General features: G+C 46.5%; 1 protein-coding gene across 1 annotated transcript in view; it reads left to right on the top strand.

Moving 5' to 3' along the window:
* Nucleotides 1-19,997, top strand: part of ME3 (malic enzyme 3, NADP(+)-dependent, mitochondrial) — a gene marked incomplete at its 5' end in the record, with an annotated part of 37,315 nt that extends 17,318 nt beyond the window's left edge. Inside the window, 8 exons of the mRNA XM_010290561.1 lie at nt 1,467-1,576; nt 14,225-14,322; nt 15,529-15,642; nt 16,313-16,418; nt 16,998-17,140; nt 18,176-18,349; nt 18,790-18,888; nt 19,725-19,997. Coding sequence (XP_010288863.1) covers nt 1,467-1,576; nt 14,225-14,322; nt 15,529-15,642; nt 16,313-16,418; nt 16,998-17,140; nt 18,176-18,349; nt 18,790-18,888; nt 19,725-19,886 — 1,006 coding nt within the window. The remainder of the gene's footprint in view (nt 1-1,466; nt 1,577-14,224; nt 14,323-15,528; nt 15,643-16,312; nt 16,419-16,997; nt 17,141-18,175; nt 18,350-18,789; nt 18,889-19,724) is intronic.
* Between the last annotated feature and the right edge of the window lie 1,436 nt (nt 19,998-21,433).

Below are 21,433 nucleotides of genomic sequence, written 5' to 3'. Positions count from 1 at the left end.
TGGGCCAGTGTTTCACCACCCTCATTGGGAAAATCGTCTTCCTTAGATCTAGTTTAAACCTGCCCTCTTTTAGTTTAAAACCATTACCCCTTGTCCTGTCGCAACAGGCCCTGCTAAAAAGTCTGTCCCCATTGTGGTCCTTTTCTGAAAGCAAGCATAGAGAATGTGAAGCAAGTGTAAGAGCCAGCCCTTTTCCTTTTTTGAGACCAGAGGGTTTATGAAGCAAGAGTTTCTCATGATGGACAAAAAAAGGAGCACAATGCATGTGCTTATCATTGTCTCCTTGCTGACAGACATACTTGAAGTGGAAAATGATAATAATAAAAAATTCAAGGCCCTCCCAGGAGAGCCTGACTGCCCGCACTGCGAGTGCGATGAAAAGAGCTTTTCATGACAGGAGCCACGGTTCTCAAATGGAGCATGTTTTGTCCAGTATCAATTCCTAATTTAAAGCAGGGATGTCCCCTACCTCGGATTTCTGTGGCAAAGGGGGAAAGTCTGAACGAGAGGTAGGTAAGGTGATGCTGCCTCTGCACTGCTTATGGTCCCAGAGAGGCTCAGGTCTCTAACACAGTGCAGATATTTAGAGCCCTTTCACCTGCCTGCAGCCCAGAGGTTGCTAATAGTTGCATTACTCATTCCCTGAGCTTCTCCCACTGCCCTGTCACATCTCGGTGTGAGAAAAGAGTACTTACGGCCCTTTTAGATTTTATTTGCAAAGTTTTAATGCAGCGTAGAGTCATACAAAGTGCTGAAAGTTAATAGATATGGAGCAGTCTGAATAGTACCCGATTTTTAGAAACTGCACACTTGCCCTGATATTACTAGATAGTTATGGTAAGCTTGCAATTATTTCCTGCCTTTTGACTCTACGGGTCACTAGCTGTCATTGCGTGCTGGTTTTCTGCAAAGCAACTCAGTGGAGAGAAACACTTCCAAAGCACAAAAACGTGGCTATGAAATCACATTGTGAAGCACTCAGTCCATGGCATCCTACAAGCAGGTTTTTTCTCCTCTCTTGGTCACCTACAGTTGAAGCGAGCACTTGGTGGTGTCCCTTTAACTGACGTTCCCTTTGCAGTCAGATTTGCTGTATTGTAACCTGGCAGTTGCAATATCCATTGCAAAAGAACATCTCCTTCACTTTGATAAGCTCCTCAGTAAATACACCACTGAAAATTTGTTGTACCAATAGTACAAAGATGCATATATATATATATATAGGTATACATATTAAGAAGCCCCTTGAATTAAGAATACAATTATCCTTGGTGAGTCCATATTTCTGAGTCTATGGACCTTGTGAAGGGTGTGATCCTGTTTGCTGTGACTGTGATGCATTTCTCTTAGGATATTTTTATCTCTGCACTAGAGTCTTTAGCTACATTGTCCTGATATAAGACGTATATATCATCTTACGTTGTGGAAATATTTTTACCCATTTTTAATTACCCTTTAACTTGCAGGTACGGCATGAATTGCCTGATCCAGTTTGAAGATTTTGCCAATGCTAACGCTTTTCGTCTCCTCAATAAATACCGGAACAGATACTGTACATTCAATGATGATATTCAGGGTAAGTACTGATAGGAAGATGCAAATTTAACCTTCACCTTGTCATGAGGAAAGGTGATTAAGATCACAAGACTGTTTATTATACAGTACTTAGATGTGTGATTGATTTCAGAGTTTACACATAAGCATTTAAAAACATAAACAAAAGCACAGCGGTCTAAGTTGAAAAGTGAGTCTCCATTGTTCTTAGGAATTTAGCCGTTCACTACAGAAACATTGTTCAAGGGAGAAAATGGATCATATGCTTTAGGTTATTATGGTAATTTAGAGAGTTCCATTAATTTTCTATATAATTTAGCTAAAACAATGATGATGTTTTAACGTTATGCAAGGCTTTCAGTTTCCATGAGCCAGGTGGTCATTAGCTGATCCTAGTGATTGTTATGCTCCTTATGACATGCACGAACAAAAAGGTAAATCAGCTTCTTTCCTCCCCATGGATGCTAACTCCGTGGTAATCTGAGAACAGGTATGCTCTCCCCTAGAGCGGTTAGCATAACTCTTCCAGCGCCAAAGAGAAATGACAGCAGCAAAGCTGGGGTTATAACCAGCATTATACAGGCCTCCCAGGCCCTGTGGGGCTCAGCAGGATCGCTCAAATGCGCAGAGGGATGCAAGCTGCATACTCCTGGCATCCTGGTATGGTGCTGACTGTGCCTTAAACCATTGGAAGGGCTGTTTGCCCATCTGACAGGGACAGGATCTTCCCAAGTGATTACAAATAACCAGTTCTTCTCCTGTGAGTCCCTTCATCTTTTCTTCTTTTGTCTAGTCCTGCTTGCAACATGCAGAAATGTCCAACGTTTGTTGATTTAATTATTTGCAGTCAGTTGGGCTTATCCTCACTTGTACTTGAAAGAGACTGAAAGAAATGCCAGCGTCATTTTTCACACAATGCTGGTTCTTTTGTGAACAGACTTTCCAGCACTATTTCTGCATCTGCTACCCATCTAGCAATATTTGGCAGTGTGTGTAACAACTTCTTCATATCTGCCATGGCACAATAAGGGGTTAGACCTTGGCTTATGGAAATGTGGTTGGTGTAACGGGATGCATGGTCCTGCTTAAAGACACTGTCATGAAGAGGGTTTAGAAGCAGAGGAGCTTAAGGCATTTCAGAGAAGGTGAGAGATATACTCCTGCACAAGGAGACTTATTAGGTATTCTTGCCACCCACAAAAGCTTTCAGTGGAGAGAGGAGCACAGAAAAAGAGAACACAGGAGATAGGTAGATACATTTTTGAATTGAAGGCTTGAATGGAGGAACCAAGAACTCGAACTTTTCTGGAGATAGACAGATGAAGCCAACAGTAAGAAGCTGATGATGTAAAGATTTATTTTGGATTAGTTGCTCTCTCTGCAAGTGGAGAGGGACTCAGAAGTTGAAAGGAAGAGAGGCCAAGTGATGTGGCAGATCTGTGGGACTGGATGTAGGTGTTCTTGAGGGAACTGGAATGAACTGGAAAGGTTTCTTGGTGAATTGGAATAGTTTCTTCAATTGACAGAAAGAAGAGAAACAGGATATTAAAGCAAAACTGAAGATTCTGAGTGGGAAGCAGGAGACTGTGTTTTTTATAGTTTCTCTTTGGCCATAGGTCATAGCTGAATGTCTCAGACAGTTCCTGGAAATTACTCCCCGGGAAAGGCAAAGCAGCATCCAGGAGGATGCTGTAAAACAGTATTGCCATAAAATGGACCTTGTCTGCTTCTCCCCAGTTAGATGTGTGTCATGGTGCACATGGGAGATATCAAGTCCCCTGAAAATTCTCTGGAGTCCCGCCTGTTAAAACAGTAGGATTTTACCTCTTACTCGTAAAACTTCCTTATATTATAAAGCATCTAGCTGGCACTGCTTTCACAGTAGTAGATAAGGAAAGAAATCCTGCTGATCTTTTGCACAGACAAGCGATGAGTCAAGGGAAGCAAGCCACTGTTTCAGGCCTTTCTGTGTAGCTGTCAGAAAGAAAAGGGGATTCCAAGTCAGGGTTGTAGTCAGGAATGAGTTTTGAGGACCTCTGGGAAGCTGAAGTAACTTGGATCTAATCAGTTAACTCTGCCCTGGAGTCACGTCAGAGATTAATGGAGTTGAAGCTGGGATGAGTAGTCTGATTTACCCATCCTAATATACCCCTCTGTACCCCAGATGATATGAGAAAGGTAGGAAGTGCCGTTTTCTCACTTACACCCTCCTGTTCTTTGGTTTTCCCTCAGGCTCTCTCTTTCCTAACATGCTGGTGTTTCATGACTCACCTACTTAAAAAAGTGGGAGAGTTCAATGCAAATTGTGTTTTAAATGATTAATGAGAACTCTACAAAGCCTTGTTTAAGCAGGCCTGATTCATTTTACTCAAGTCAGGCAGGAACAGACCTCCTGAAGCCTGAATTATCCCAGCTTCTGAGCTGGCATTGATTTAAGTATATTGATTTAAAAATGCATCTTAGGCACAAAGAGTGCAAGTTAGATCAGGCCTGAGCTACACTAATTTAAACTCATTGTCCATTGGTTAGTGGGGCTCTGAGGGCAATGTGCCTACACACACACACACAGAGGAGATGTGGGAAGAAAGTAGAAACTGCTCTACTTAATCTCCTTTGGGCCTCCCTTTTGCTGCCCCAGGGCCTACACAAACAGAAAGCAGTTTAAAACATTAACGCCCACCTTTTTTTTTTTTTTTGTTACACAAATTACCGTATTGCCAAATCCATCCTAACCTCACAGAATTAAAATGACTCAGACCCCTTCCAGTTCCAGCCAGCCTGCTGCTGCTGAGTGGGATGCCTGCCAGGTACCACGAACCAGGACGAGGTGATTGCTCTTATTCTGAAAGCCATTAGCCTGGGAGCTAGCAGGAGCTGGCTCACAGTGCCCGGGGATGGGAGCTCCCCATTAAGGGAGTGCTTCTCCTTCCTCTGTGGGGGTGATGACATCAGTCCTTTCCCAGCTCTGTCTGGGTTCATGCAAGGGGCAACAGCTTCAATTTCAGCTCTACAGGAGAAAATTGTCACTTCTTGCTTTTTCCCAGTAACGTACCAGGGCAGGCGATGAAGCACGTATGAAATTGGAGGGACATGAGAATGCTTTAGATCCTGCTCTTTCTCTTCCTAATGTAACTTTGCTCCACTTAATTGTGCATAAACAGAAAGTAGACAACCGAAAAGTCTTACAAAGGTGTCAAGTCTTGTGAATGCCTGAGACAGGCATCTCTGGCTTCATGCTTCATACAAGACAATATATAAAATCATTGAAGAGGTTAGTTTGGAAAGGACCTCTGGACATCACTGAGTCCAACCCCTCACTCAATTAAAAAGTGGTTCCAAAATTAGATCCAATTTTGCCATCAGATCAGGTTCCTCAGAGCCTTGTCCAGCCAAATATTTTTTAGTTTCTACAAGGATGGACATTCACAACCTCTTTGTGCTACCTGTTACAAAGTTTTTTCATCTCCCCTGTGCTTTTTTTCCCCCTAATATCTAATTTCCCTAGATGCAACTTGTGTTCATTGTTCCTCATCCTTTTGCTGTGAACCTCTGAGAAGAATCCATCTCCTTTACAAAACATTCAGTAAGTAATTGTACACAGAAATTAGATGCCCTCTTAGCCTTCTCCAGTCTAATCAAACACAGGTTCCTTAGTCCTCCTTGTACACTCTGGTCATGTTGATGGCCATCCTCTGGACTTGCTCCAGTTTGTCACTATATTCCTTGTGCTGAGAGCCCCAAACTGGAGATGCCAGTCTAGATATGACCTCAAAAGTGCTGAAATAGAAAGAAATTATCACTTTCCTTGGCCTGCTGCCTGAACTTCTGTTGACACAGCTAGCAGGCTGTTTACCTTCTGTGCCACAAGGGCACATTTCCGGCTCATCTTCAACTTGTTGACCACCATTACCTCCAAATCCTGTTCTGCAAAGCTGCTTTTCAGCCATCAGTCCCTACCATGTGTACAAGGTTATTCCTTCTTCCCAGGTGCAAGACTTTGCATTTGCCTTTACTGACCTTCAATGAGGCTTCCATGAGCCCATTTCTTCAGCCTGCTGAGACTCCTGTGAGTGACAGTCGTTGATCACTATTCCCAGTTTGTAATCATCCATGAACTTGATGGGTGTATACTCCGTCTCATCACCTAGGTTGTTCATAGAACGTAAATAGTACTGGCCTCTTTGTACCGCTGACCACAAGCCTTTGAGCCCAGCAGCCCAGACACTTTTTCACCCACCTAGTAGTCCACTTGTTCAGTCTGTATCTCTTCAGTTTGGCTACAAGGACGCTTTGTGAGATTATTTCAAAGGCCTCATGCAGGTCAAAGAAAGCAACACCCACTGCCTTGTCCACATAGCCATTTGTCTCATCATAAAAAGCAGCCAGGTAGGTCAGGCTTGATTTGCCTTGAGAAATCCATGCTGTTCTCCATCACCTTCATGTTCGTAGACATGACTTTCAGGAAGATTTGCTGTGTAATCCCCAGGTACTGAGATTAGGTTGACTGAGCTAAAATTCCCTGAATCCTTCTGGCGCTTCTTGAAGATGGGAATCTCCCCAATTACCAAAACCTTTCAAAGAATGACTTTGTAATGCCATTGGCTACGTACCTCAGCATCCTCAGATGCATGTCATCAAGTCTCACGGACTTCATCTGTTGAATGATCCCTGCTAAATAGGCAGTATTCCATAGAAACCCTGTAAATTTGCATACCGAAGGTTCTCAGCGTGGGACTAGGGCTCTGTGTGCACGTGCCTCACTGTCTTTGTGGTAAGGAGCCTGTCTATTTCCGACACAGCCTTCAAAGATGTGCACTGAATACCCACAAGAATCAGCAGGAGTTTGTGCCTGGGCTAAACAGGAATGGGATCAGACCCATCAACCTGTGGATTACCTGGCTTGCTGAACAGAAATCTTTATGCTCCAACAGAGATCCCTTAGTGTCATTATTTGCTTATCTGATCAGACATAACAAAAACATTATTCACCATGAGAGTGGTTGAACACTGGGACAAGTTGTGCAGAGAAGCTTTGGGACTTTTATCCTTTGAGAAGGCCCTAAGCAACCTAATCTAATTTGGAAGCTAGCCCTGCTTTAAGCAGATACTGGGCTAGGTGACCTCCAGGCATCTCTTCCAACCTTATTTTTTCTAGGAAAAGTTCATTCTCCTGGTTGATCAGTGTGTTACCCTCCATATTCACAGATCAAACATGAATTCTTCAGGCTTAGATTGCTTACTCAGTACTGAACAGCAGAAGTTGTTCTGCAAGTTGACTCAGACTTGCAGAAAAATGAAGAAATCTCTGACATGTTATTTAACTAGTTGTATCTGATCATGCCATTCAAAAGCCTTTCACACATTTTTCATACAAGCCTTTCACACAGCCTTTCAGCAGGCAATGTACACTCCCAGCCCAGAAGGCTAACCATCTCCTGGACTGCATCCAAAGCCGCGTGGCCAGCAGGGCGAGGGAGGGGATTCTGCCCCTCTGCTCCGCTCTGGGGAGACCCCTCTGCAGTGCTGCATCCAGCTCTGGAGCCCTCGGCACAGGAGAGACATGGACCTGTTGGAGTGGGGCCAGAGGAGGCCACAAAAATGACCAGAGGGTTGGAACAGCTCTGCTGTGAGGCCAGGCTGAGAGAGTTGGGGTTGTTCAGCCTGGAGAAGAAAAGGCTCTGGGGAGACCTTACTGCAGCCTTCCAGTAAAGGGGACTGATAAGAAAGATGGGGACAGACTTTTTAGCAGCGTCTGTTGCAACACAACAAGGAGTGACGGCTTTAAACTGAAAGAGGGCAGATTCAGACTAGATCTAAGGAAGAAATTTTTCCCAATGTGGGTGGTGAAACAGTGGCCCAGGTTGCCCAGAGAGGTGGTAGATGCCCCATCGTTGGAACCATTCCAGGTCAGGTTGGACGGGGATCTGAGCAACCTGATCTAGTTGAAGACGTGCCTGATCCTTGCAGGGGGTTGGACTAGATGGCCTTTAAAGGTCCTTTCCAACCCAAAGATTCTGTGATTCTGCATGGGCAGGGCAGAGACAGTAGTGCTCAGAAGCATAAAGCCTGCTATCTCCTGACTCTGGGGATCTTCAGCAGTCTTTTAAAACTAGACCTGATGTAAGTGTGACATTGATAGCTTCTCAGAAAAACACCAATCTGAGTGTTTCAGTTATATCCATATCCAGTTATATCCATAACCAGTTTGAGACACTGTGAACAGATAGGATTTCTAAAATAGGCTGAACACCTACACCATGCAAATGAGACTTCTTCAAGGCACTTCAAGATGGGAAACCCCAGATTACTAGCCATTTTAAACTCAACCTTTTGTATTTTCATAGTCCCTCCACAACTAAAGTAGTCTACAAGCAATGCACAGTGGTCATCACTTTCACAGACCCTCTCTGGGTCTTTTCCCGCTTGTTAGAGCAATGATTTCCCTTTGTGAAATCATTTGTGACTTTGTGGATTTGTGACTGCTGATGAGCCTCAAAATACCTCTTGACCCACCAACCACCTTTTCTCGTTATCCGTAGCAGATAACCTTTCCATAACCTTTCCAGGACGCTTCAGGAAGCAGTGTCTCACCCTGGAGGAACACAGCTCCCAGACCTCAGCTGAAGTTGGGAATGGGCTGACTCCAGTGCCGCAAATCTGAGGGGCTTCAAACTTTTGAGCAAGTTAGAAATCACTCATGTGCAAACGTGGCCTAATTTGCAGGCACGTTTCCATGTGCTGTGTGAAGCAGGCAAAGCTAGTTTTTGGCTCAGCATTAACTAATTTCAGTAGATTAAAATGGTACAGTATCTTACTTTGTTGTTTCAGCTGGTGTGGAAAATACATCAGTAATTATCACAGGAAACTAAGGAGGGGGGGAAGCACAATAGGAAGGGAGCGCTGGACAATACCCGGCTGCAGGACAAAGCAGGCTGTGTCCTGCCAGGCAGCTCCTGAGCAGCACGCCTTCCCTGTGGGGATTCACCCGGCCTGAAGATAGATCTGGAGATGTTCTCAGTCTTGAAGGTGTTCGCCATTACCAGGCACTCTCGGACCTGCTGTGCCCTGCAGCAGAAGAGGCTCCTGCATTTTCCCGTGATGCTATTACATTAACTATTTAAGGGCCAGCTCCTAGATGTGTGTCTAAATCATTGACTGCTAAACAAGCCAGGTCAGAATGGTATGGGCTTCTGTGTGTGAATGGACCTCAGTCTCTTGGCTTAGTGGTGCAGGGCTCTAAAGATCTGGCCCGTATCTTCTGTTATTTTGGGGACTGTAACATTTGTTCCCCTTTCCTCTCCTGCTTTTCTTGTTCGCTGTTTCTTTTGTTCACTGGATGCCATTGCAAACTCCTCCTATGCAGTAAAGAACAGCATACCCAGTGTCACTGGGTTCAGCTGCCTGTGATCTTTAAGTCCAAGGCTGAGGAGGCAAAACGAAGAGAAGAACAGGGCTGTGCTCTGACCTGGTTTAGCTCATTGCTATAAAACAGCACCCACTGCTGCGAGGGAGACGGGGATGCTTTCGTGCAGCGTGCTGGCAGCTGCCAGCAGCCTCTGCCTCTGTGGGCGAGGGCCGTGGGTCTGCCCGCTGGCACAGCCCGTGTGCTGGCACTCTGCACAGGCGGGAGCAAGGGCAGTGCTGCCAGCCAGCACTGCGACGTCTTTTTAAGGCACTGCACTCTATAGTCCAAGCACTTTACAGTGCAAGGGTTAAAAGTAGACACCTAGAGATGACCTGCATGAGGCATCTACTTTAAGATGAGCTCTGCATCTCCATTGTCAGACTGCTCTTCACCATACCACGCCTCTTCTGGGTCACCGGTGTCCCTAAATCTGTTAGTGAAGAAAGCGAGTTCCTTCCCGAGCATTGATGCTTTGTGTTTCACTGCTGTTCTCGTTGACTTGCTCCACACCATTTCTAGGTTTATTTTCTTAATGTCTTACAGAGGCCCTTCGGGGTAAGGCTAACACTAGCCTGCAGCCATGGAGGTGAAGACCTTGAGCTGCAAACACTTTGGCAGCTTTTTGCTTCAGCTTTGTTGTGTTTGACTTTTGGTTATATATTTGGAGTAGATCTGGACAAGCTCCACTCTGCTTTCCAGTAACAGGCGGAACTGCTGCAGGGACTTAATGTGAACCAGGATTTGGAAAAGCCCTATGCTTCCTCTGCATCCATAAATTCAGATATATTTTCTTGGCTGCCTTTTGCTGGAGCTGTTAAACTGGTGTTTGCTGTTTCCTGGGCCCTCATCTTGGCATGGTTTTGATGGGGCGAAGCGTAAGTAGGCAGGGCAAGGGTAAAAATTAAAAGATCAGGCTGAATTTGGCCATCCCTTCCACCAGTGTGCTGTGGAGAAAGGGGAATCACCCACACGGGGGTTGTATGAAGAAACAGGCAGTGGCGTGGCTGCAACGCTCCCATCGCTGCTGCTGTCGGAAGGATTCGGCATGGTGGTGATGCTGTGCTCCGCTCAGCCAGCGCCCGGGCCGGGTGACAGGGCAGTGCCAGGCCTCAGCACGGGGAGACTCCCCACATCCCCCCTTGTCCCCTGCTTAGCCACAGGGTGCTGTCACACACAGTACAGCCTTGACATCGGCACTGGGCAGCACTTTCCCTGTTGCATTCGTGCCAGCACTGCCCATAACTCCAGGTGCGAAGCCGCTCGCCGCTCTGTCCGCTCGCCCCGCTCTGAAGGAAGGGTAAGGTCTCCAGGCATGGGTGCCTCTGGGCTGCAGCCTTTTCCATCTGTGCAGTATCCTGAAGCTGTGGAGCAGATCTTTTCCCCTGGGTTTTGCTCCAGTGTAGCTCCACTGACATCTACTGGGGCTTGTTCTTACTTACACTGGTGCAAAAGGAACATCAACCCTCAGAGGGGGTTTCCTTAATGTTTCACAATATTCTGAATGTGCCTGAGTGTCAGAGATTAATTCTTACAGGGATGGCCGTTTTCCTGAGTGCATCTTAGTTTTAAATGCCTCTTTTCTTTGCTGGTCCTGTTGCCCTGGACTCCCCAGAGAGACTCCTGAGGTCTGCTTGCTGTTTTATGATATTACATTGAGCATTCACTTTGAGTCTCAGACAGATGGGATGATTTGCAAGCATTTTCCTTATTTCTCTCTGTGCCCTTCCATATCTCACCTCAGATACAGACCAGCCAAGCTGGCTCTTGCTAATTACTTAAAGAAGTAGTTACCTGCAATAGCAGCATTCAGTCTCTTTGGAAAACAGATATACCAACATGCTGAAGGGTGGTCGGGTATTTTCTTGCCACACTCATGATGAGGGGTTCCCCCCCATCTCATTCTGTGGTGTTTTCAGAATTGAAGCACAATGATTAGCCAATTCCTTACATGAACCAGCTGTGAACTCCTCTCCATAGAGATCCTCTATTGTTCCACACTCAGAAATTGTAATTATCAAAGAAAAATATTGACCTAAGGCCAAGGTACAGTAACTTTGTTACTTGAGTAATGGGGGAGAGATGCAGCCTGGGAGATATGGAGGGATTAGAAACACATTGGAGAGAGAGGAGGAGGATTAGGAACGGCAGCTGAAGAGAGTCCTGCTGTTAGTCAGAGCTGCAGTGCAAGTGCAGGGGGATGAGTAATGGCACACCCAGTCCCACAGGTCTCCGCTCTGCAGGATGCACACTGCTCCGCATTGAATCCGTGCACCCTTTCTTTCCCTATGCCCCACTTCTCAAATTCCTGCTAGTAACATCTTTAAAAGACCTTGAGTCCCTCTGCTGAATGTCCCACGAGCATTTTCCATTTAAAAGACTTTACAGATAACAGTGTTTGTCCCATCAGCTTTCTTGACAATCATAGGCTATAAAGCAATTTTGCCTGGGTCAGGACCAAGAGGAACAAGATATTTCTCCAGTTACGTTTCTTTCTTTTAAATACTTTCCAGGCATCTATTGATGCTAATGTTGTGACCTGACACTTACACTGTCACACTGTAATTGTTACACTTTGGATTTTTCCCTCTGATCAATTCCCCACTCTTACCCACTCGGGGATTTGGGGATTTCTGTGCAAAATAAGCCTGGGAGATAGCGTGTGAGCATGCGAGGGCATATGCGTAGGTGTTCATATTCTACTGCATGTCACAAGCTTGGCGTTGCTGACAACTGTGGGACCCTGATCTCTGCCCACTTCTTTGCAGTTTAAACTGCCAGGGTGGGATCCCTTCCTCCACAGTTTAGATGTCTGCAATAGAAGTGTCTACATGTATTCCAATTATTTTGTCTCTTTTAAAAAACTGTGGTGGTAGTGACACTTCTAGGGTGCATTTCATTTGACCCAGTTCAGGTGTCTGCTTTAGCATGAGCAGGATCACACATGTTTGCTTAGAGGAGTCCCATCCTTAGCATCTGGCACAGCAGCAAGCCAAGCAGTCCTGCTGATTATAGACTTGCCGAAATACAGGGAATGAGCATGGGCTTAGCTATGTGACACCCATAAAAAGCAAAATCTAAAAACTAGTCAATTATCTGGTGTTTCTTTAAATTCCTGGTATGTTCGTTATTTTCCTCTGTAATTTTTCTAGTCCGATGATATGGCAATTCACCAGGTAAATACATTACTCTAAGTACAGCTTAAAAAGGCAGAGATTTAATGCAGGAGAAGCAAGAGGAAATCCTTCATATATATCCTTCAGTTGTCTGAGTTGTCATGTTAATAGTGAAGCAGCAGAGCACTCTGTGGCTGGTTCCCTCTCCATCAACTCCCTTTTAAACTGACTGAACTCAAATGGTCTGGGCCTGGAAATAAAATTATACAAACTGTTTTCTGAGCTAAGGAAGGGAATTCATCCTTGGTGCTGAAGCGAGTGTCTCAAGTGATTCGTTGCAAGAAAGAAGCTTATGAAGCCACCAACCGTTCGTCTAGCCCATTTTGTGTTTAAGACACAGATGCTTGCGATGCCTTCACGAGCAAGAAATGATGCTGCTGCCGTTCTGTGCCGGTGTGCCTGTGCATGGACAGCACAGCCCTAACATTTGCTGCGGGAATGTGGCTGCTGCCACCTCTGCTAAACCAGAATCACTCTTAGGTGGCACTAGTCATTAATTTTTGGAGAACTAAACTCATCTGAGTTATATATGCAAAATATTGGTGAGTTAATGGTACTGATAAACACTTCTTGTCTGGCCAATAAAGATTTTCTTTGTGAGAGTAGCTTGTATAGGTTCCCTAAGCAAAATAAGCCATGTCAATAAAAGTTACTTCTATGCCAGAGTAACTGTGCTCCCACTATGTTTTCTGCTTGCATGGAAATAACGAGAGAGTAAATCATTGCCTGATGCCATGATATACCAGTAGATTTCTGGTTTAGCTGTGGCTCTTGCACTAAAGAGAAAGACCAGGTAACGCTGAAATTATTTTCTCGGTCCCTGACAGAAGAGGCAGCACCACCTGCTGGTTTCACTGCTCACGGTCATGCTTTGCTCATGAGCTGCTCTCTTTCCCAACCGGGCTGTTCACTGATGCCTTGGCAGCACCCCAGGCCCTAAGGACCCTGCGGGGGGTCGCACTGAAGCACTGTCTGATTGAAACCCTGATGCACTGGCTGATTAAATGGAGAGGAAAATAGGAAATTATGGAAAACTTGTGAAATCAGGTTTATTAGCCTAAAAAGGTTCATTGTCTGCCCCACCCACACAAGACTTGTTACTTGTGGACTCCCTGATTTCTCATAAAGCTTCTGAAGATGAGAATGGAGAGACCAGCATTATTGCTGCAGACAGCATCAGAGCTGGGGCACATCCGAACTGGTATCCTTTAAAATGCTGAGGAACAATATTAATGGACTCGATGATCCTTATGGGTCCCTTCCAACTTGAGATACTCTGTGATAAAACTGCCCCCTTCATTCCTAGCTCACCTTTAACACTTGTAACCAGCTTGCCCAGGAGACCTGAGATAGATACCACCAGTGCCTGAATCCTCATTAGTCTGTGCCTTACTTGATTTCTTCCCACCATTTTCCTTCATCTGGAATAGGACATTAGATGACTACTATATGTGATTGATGTGGGGTGAAGGCAGGTTTATTCAGTCTAGACATCTGCCTTCCTTGATGGATGGAAAGCTATACATATCATGGTGGCTGTAACAGCAGGACTCCGCTCTCCACATACTGGATTCTTTCTCACTAATCTGAGACCAACTCATGTTCTCAGTGACTCCTTCATGCTTGGCAGTGAGGCATGATGGCTCTGAGTCAGGGTATCAGAGTATCAGGGAAGTAAAAAAAGAGAAGGTGGTGCTGGGCTGAGAAGGTAAATGAGGAGAAGAGAATGGTAATTCCATGATCACAGAGGATTTTGTGACAAGGGTGCCTAAGTACAGACCACCAGACTACTACAGATGTCTTATGTGACCTTAGACAAGTCACACACATCTTAAATCCTCAGGAGTTAGGTATTAACTTCTGGCATTCTAGTATTCGGTGTCCCTTTGACTCTGTATAGAGGGAAACTGGTGTTCTCCTGCCTTGCAGGGGTCTTCTGGGGATTAATATCTCAGAGTAGGGAAGGCACTCAGATCATTTAGTGACAGGATCTAAGAGAATGGTTCCTACCACAAGGTTTCTAACAGCATATCAGTAGGGTAGACAATCCATTTGCCAGGTTGTCCATCTCATGGTGTTTCTCTCTTTTCAGGCACTGCGTCTGTTGCAGTTGCTGGCATCTTTGCAGCCTTAAGGATCACAAAGAACAAGCTCTCTGACCATAAGTTTGTTTTCCAGGGAGCTGGAGAGGTAGGAATGTTCTTGAGTTTGTTACTAAATATGATCTAAATTCAAGTTTAGAGAGAGAAAAGTCACACATGAAGCTTCCTGCAAGGCTTGGCTTCATTAAAACAAAGCACAGAAGCAGGTTCCTTGTCACTGGGCAGGAGTGGGTCCCAGAGGAGGATCTTGCTGCTGCATAGAAGTTGCCAACAGCCTTTCAGTGGCCTCTTGGCCCGTAAGTCCTGGGTGCTACTAGGCTGCCCATGTGTCAGTGGGGCTTTAAATACTTTGAGGGAAGTCTCTTATGAGGCAGGGTGCTGCAGGAACGTTAAGGAGGCTGGTTTGAGTCCTCAGGGTTGGCACTAGGGTAAACCAGAGCCTCTTCAGCAATAGAGTCAAAAGGACTCAGACTCAAAGAACTGTAAGAACATAACCTCACTTTTTGGAGTCAGTCATATTGCCCCCATGGCAGAAGTCAGGTAGTCTGTATGGCACCTCGCTCAAAGAGAGAGGGGGAGGAAAAAGTCTCTAAAGCCTGGACTGTGGACTAAAGGCGTTGGTCCAGGTCCTGGCTCAGCTCTCGCCCACCTGTGGGACTTTGGGAAGTTCTGTTACTCACTGTTTGTCTATCCCTCTGTGAAACAAAGATTGCTTGTTCTCTTTCTCCACCCTTCCTAGCAGACATGTCTGTGCTGGTCACCGTCTGTGTGGCATAGAGTCCCTCCTGCCTTGTTCGTCCCCGTCTGGGCAGGAGGGCCCGGCACAGCTGTAGGACCACTGACACACACAGCATGTCCAGGGCTGCTTCCTCAGGCAGGAATGGGAGAAGAGGACTTTCCTCTTGGCAGTACTTCGGATGCAGCAATCCCACTTCGCTTTGAGTGCCTCTGCACTGGCATTGTCACCAATGTTTGTTCAGTGTATGCCTCTTTTCCTCCCCTGCAGCAGCTGGTTTAAATGATGGAGGGAGCCTTTACCTGTCAAGGTACCACCTCCACTGCTCCAGCCTCACAGGCAGCCTGCTCTGCTGGACAATTGTTTTTTGTTTTTTTATTTATGGCAGCACTTGCAATACTAAAATCAGCCCCATGCCATGGCACTGTACAACCATGGAGCAGAAATCCTCCCTGTTTTGTGCAGTGCTGGGGGATGACCGAACACATTTCTCATTCAAAATCTTCCCCCAAAACAGATGATGATACCCCAATGAAATGTTTATATACTGTGTTCCAGGCTGCAATGGGCATAGCTCATCTCATCCTCATGGCCATGGAAAAGGAAGGAATTTCACGAGAGGATGCCATCAAAAAAATTTGGATGGTGGACTCTAAGGGCCTGATTGTGAAGGTAAATATGTCCAGAGCTGAGCTCCGCTCCCCCGCCACCTCCTGCAAGCTAGAAAGGGGTCAGAGCAGGCAGTTACCTTGGACCCCAGCTCAGCCCTGGAGTAAGGGCTGCAGTTCTGTTGGTGTCAGCAGAGCTTTTCCTCCTTTCAGAGAACTAGGTCACATGGTGACAACAGTGTACCAGCAGCACTGGCTGCCATAAAGACAACGCTCTGGGCTGGGCCTCTAAAAGGGTAGGATGTGCTGCTGGCCATGATCTCAAGCAGTGCTGGAAGTCTTGCATGTCCTATATGGTGCTACAACAGCAACGTCGTGCCCTGCTTGGTGATCCAGCCCAGCTCTACTCTGCACTCCCTGGGTCTTCAGGACCTCTGCCCTTCTCCCTTCTCAGGCTTGAGGAGACTTGTGCTACAGGTACAACTTCTCTGCCCAGGCAACAAGATCCTTCCTCCACACAATCAATGTATTTTGGAGAGCAAGAGGAGCAGAGACCAGCCCCACCATGACATTACACCAACAGCTCAGTGCCTGACTGGCTGATGCTGAGGACCTGCTCTGAGGAATCTGGTTTAGGTAGATGGCCAAGAGAAGAAATGAACTGATGAGTTACTATGTTATATCTCCACCTTTTGCCAAGAGACCAAAGTTTGACTCCTTGTTTTTCCTCACAGGGCAGAAGCCACCTGAACCATGAGAAAGAAATGTTTGCCCAGGACCACCCCTGTGTGAACACACTGGAAGAGGTTGTGCAAAAAGTGAAGCCTACAGCAATTATAGGTGGAGTTCCTGTAGCACGACCTTTTCATATCAATTCAGTTCTTAGGAGAGTTTGTCTTTCTTCCAGGGCCTCCTTTTGTTCTCCCAGTCAAAATGAAATGAGCTTTTTTTACTCCCATTTTGTCAGTTGATTTCTCTATCACCTTTCCCCTTCCACCGTGGGGCACAGGCTTCTTCTCTTTTGGAGCTGAAGGAGTCCTCCCAGACAGGGCTGCAGAGGGAGGTGCTGTGGGAGGCAGGATCTGGGGCTCTCAGCAGTGAACATGTCCCTGGCAGTCTGGGCAGGGCAAGGATGACAACAGACAGCTCAGGCAGGTCTTTGGGAGGCAAAGTGCCACAGCCAGAGTGGCCTAAACACTGATTCCCACTCTGCCCAGAGGAGCAGGGCGCTTTATTTTGAAACAGCCTTCTAATCTTGACATAATATGAAAAATAAACATTCCCACCTGCATCTCCAGAGATGGAGCCTGTTCCCTTCTGCAGTTCATTTACCAATAGAGGCATCCAAGAGGGATCAGCCCAGTGCACAGAAGTCAGACCGTCGGAAAGCACCGTCTCACTCTGCTGTTGTTGTTTTAGGTGTCGCAGCCATTGCAGGAGCTTTCACTGAGAAGATTTTGAAGGACATGGCAGCCTTCAATGAGAGGCCCATCGTGTTTGCCCTGAGCAACCCCACAAGTAAAGCAGAGTGCACAGCAGAGCAGTGCTACCGCCTCACCGAGGTACTGGAGCTCAGCATAGGAAAGCTGGGTGCTCCAGGTACACTGTAGCCATGACTGTACCAAGGAAACCACAGTGGTGCATGGTGGGCGGAAAAGTGACAGTGGGCATAAGTTGAAACAAAAGAGGCTCAAGTTGGTCATAAAATTGAAACTTGCACGCTGTGAGGAGAGTCAGGAGGTGGAACAGGGGTCTAGGCTGCTCATGCAGTCTCTGTCCCTGCAAGTTTTCAAGACCAGGCTGGATAAAGCTCTGAGCAACCTGGTCTGATTTCATAGCTGACCTTGCTGTGAGCAGGATATTGGGTCCCTAGCAGTAATTTTTAAAATTACTTTGTGATCCTCTAAAGAAAGCCCTTGCCTCCTTCACCCACAGCTGTCTGAGGTGTCCCATCCTCCCAGGTTACTGTCCCCTGTGTTTTGCCACCCTAGTTATTTGCATAAGTTTCATCACCCAACTCAGGCTCAATGTCTGAAGAATTATTGTCATGTGGATTGAACTGGGGTGAGAGAGGCGGCCTTGTCTCACTCTCCCCTTTGCCACCCTCCCCCAGCACCTGCTCCTGGCTAGGGCAATCACAGGGCCTCCAGACCTTTATCCCACATGAGTCCCTCTTCACACTCAATAGATGGTTGATAGGAAGAGACACTCCTTCTCAGCAAGTTGAGAGCACTTGCAGTGGGCAGTACAAACACCCGCTCAGTGCTCAGTGGCCCTGTCCATGGCCCTGTTCATGGCTCTGGGGACCAGGCCCTCCATAATTATCAGCTGGAGATGGCTCTGGTGGAGATGTCTCTCACTGACTGGCTGGAGATGAACGTGTGGACATGGCACTTCAGAACATGGTTTAGTGGGCGTGGTGGTGTTGGGTTGACGGTTGGACTTGATGATCTTAAAGGTCTTTTCCAACCTCAATGATTCTGTGTGTGAGATTTGTCTACTTGGTCATGAGAGTCCTCTGAGCACAGATCATGGCAAGCAGCAGAAATGTAAGATGTCTCTTCTGAATTTAGATGCCTCTTTCTCTCTCTTACTAGGGACGGGGAATATTTGCAAGTGGGAGTCCATTCTCAAAGGTAACCCTGCCCAATGGACAGACCTTCTTTCCTGGCCAAGGAAACAATGCCTACGTCTTCCCAGGAGTGGCACTGGGAGTCATCGCCTGTGGAGTCCGGCACATCTCTGACGATATCTTCCTCATCACAGCAGAGGTTTCCAATTGGCTTTTAACTAATGTTTTTTAAAATATTGTAAGAGGCACGTGCACCTACTTCAGGTGTGTTCAAGAACCTAGCCTTGGGCAATGCGTTGAGTGGAAATGGCACAGCCTCAGCAAAAAAAGGCAGCCTTTCTTAGTCTCAGGGAAAACTCACACTTGCATTGTGCCTACAGAGCTGCAGGAGCCATGACACGCTTCTCATTCTCCACAACCACTGCCCTGGCACAGCGCTTCCACCATTCTGGCTCCAGTTTGAAGTCTGTAATGAAATGTAAACACACATGTGTTTTGAATAGTTCAGCAGTTCCCATTGAGAACTAGTCCCAGCTCCGCTGCTGCTGAGGTTCCAGCCACGTATCACGTAATGCTAGTGGATGTGGTACGTGCTTGAGACCATCTCTATAAACTACTTTACTTTTCTTTTCTTTCTAGTCTATTGCTGCTGAGGTGACAGAGCAGAATCTTGCAGAAGGAAGACTGTATCCCCCCTTGGACAGCATCAGAGAGGTGTCTCTCAAAATCGCTGTGAAAGTGAGTACTCATTTTTTCCCACTTTCCGTGGTAGGGAGGGCAGGAATTGCCTTGGCATCATTCTTGCTTTGTGGTTTTTTAATTCAGTTTTTTCTACAGCCTAAAGCAATGATGCTCAGGAATCCTTCCAGCCAGAATTGTTGCTTTGATTACTCCCATCATTAAAGCCTAAATGTGAAAAATACCTCCCAGTTCTGGGTGCCTCACAGCTTACGAAGCTCTGCTTTCTTGCTTGGAGCTGTGAGTGTTCAGGACTTCAAAAAATCAGGTTTAGGGTCAAATTCAAACATGACACAAGTTGACGAAGGATTTTAGGTTCCAAATTACTATTTTGGAATCTCTCCTCCTGTATTTGACAGGGCCTGAGTACCTAAATAACTATTCCTGATCTGGGCTTGCTGTCCAATTGTGGGATTGGTGCCCTGTATACCTCAAATTTGTAATCCCCATTCAGAGGACACCTACTGAGAATCACATTGAACTGCTAGGAGTTACTGACGGATGCACAGCATAGCTGAGGAGCTTAAGGGTGTGAGTGGAGGTGGTTAAAGGGCTGCTCTCCTTCTTTAATTGCACACTCCAACCATTTTGCCAGGGCAGGGGTGCATATTTCTAAGCAGCCAGTAATTGCAGGCAGCTTGCATTCCCTCACCCAAGGGATGAAGTGCAGCTGACTCAGGGAATTGCACAGAGAAAAAAGGCAAAAAAGGACACAATATTGAGGGGGGAAAGGGGAGAAACAGATAAAATACAGCCAGGGCCAAACTGCAGTTGGTTTCAGCTTCATAACGTGCCAACTTTTATTTCATCAGCTCATTTTGCTTATCTTTTTGCAGATTGTTGACTGGGCCTACAAGCATGGTCTTGCTTCTTGGTACCCCGAGCCAGCAGACAAGGAAGCCTTTGTGAAACGGCTCGTTTACAGTCCTGATTATGATTCGTTTGTTATTGATGATTACAGGTGGCCCCCCGCAGCCATGCAAACACAAGATGTATAAGTTTTTGTGAGAACTGTTTTCTCATTTTTCCATCGGTTCCTATGGTTCGTATCATTGCTGATATAAATGCACCTCCAGGCTTGCAGAATGATAAAAGTAAATGAATCCAAATAGTTTTTTACTTGCCGCTGCTTTTTCTCTGTGGGAGCATTTCAGTAGGGATTAAAACAGAGTCCAAGATGGGCAGTCAGTACTCCAAGGAGAGAGACAGACTATGGCTGCAACATGTCCCTGTCAGTCAGCACTGCACATTGCTGCTTGCTTAACATGCTGCCCAGCTCTCAGCTCAGCTGCCTCAGGAGAAGCTACCTGGGCCACCTCAGAAAGAAAGAGTCCCATTCCTAGTGGGGGTGCCTGCGGGAAGCTCGGAACCCCGGAACTTCCATGGTGGCAGCTGTATGTGTGATCATCCCTCACACACAACAGCCACACTTTGCCCATGGCTCTCTGGATATGATGGGAAGCGTGCGCATTGTGCTGGGAGAGGTGTACACTTGGGCGGCATTACGTTTTCCTGCTTCAGAAGTCCCCAGTGTTTAGGGAGTCTCATCCAACCCAAGCTGGTGCATGGGCCACACAGCCTGGCACTGTCCTGTGCCACACCCCTTTGGAAACAAACCCCAAAATCTCTTTCAGCCCCATGGGGACCACAGACTCCCTCCCGTCTGCAGTCACAGAATCACAGAATCACAGAAACACTAGGTTGGAAAGGACCTTCAAGATCATCAAGTCCAACCATTAATCCAGCGCCACCATGTCCCCTAAACCATGTCCTGAACCTAAACCAGTCCAGACTGCTCTCCAAGGGCACAGGAGCCAAGGGACACACAGCAGGGAGGCAAGCTGGAGACCAGGGCACCCCGAAACCCACACATGGCTGCCTGACTGCATCTTCTGCTGGGCACTGCTAAGGAAGTACTGCCACCAGCCAGAGACTCTCCTGGGGGCATCTCTCTGTGTAACAGAGTCCCAGGGAGGCCTCCCCTAGCCCTGCAAAACTGTCACGGTCCCCAAATACTATCCCAGTGGGATGACGGTGTTCCTGACCGTAACTGGGAAAGAACAGAGAGGCTTACTGGCAGCTCTTCCCTTCCCAGTTCTCATCGCTCATGCACAGCAAGGCCGAGGCTGATTACCACATAAGTGTTTTTTAGCACCAGGAAAAGCATCTCGTCCCTTTGTGATGAGCCACAGTCTCTCCATGTGTTTGTAATGCCAGCAACTTTCATGGTCTTCTCACCTAGGCTAAGGAAGGAAAGAGAAATCTGTCAAGTTTCAGGTTCAGGGACAGACACTGAGAAATACATTTCCTGAGCAAAAGACCCTGAAACTGAGGTTTTCTTACCTTTTCCATTGCTTCTGGAAAAAACTGTCTGCTTTTGAGAAGGGAGGTAGCAGGGTGGCAGTTACTTTTTTTGTTTCAGAAAGGTGTCTACACAGCTTCTGTTAGTTTCTTCCCTCTTCTGCCTGTGCATCTCTCCATTGCTCAGTTAACACACCTTTCTGTGTGTTCAGCATCTAGGCCTGATACCTCAAATATTAGACAA

This window comes from Phaethon lepturus, unplaced genomic scaffold, assembly GCF_000687285.1.
Source record: "Phaethon lepturus isolate BGI_N335 unplaced genomic scaffold, ASM68728v1 scaffold36717, whole genome shotgun sequence".
Lineage (NCBI taxonomy): Eukaryota > Metazoa > Chordata > Aves > Phaethontiformes > Phaethontidae > Phaethon > Phaethon lepturus.
Note: the sequence above shows the minus strand (reverse complement) of the source record. Positions and strands in the feature narration are given on the sequence as shown.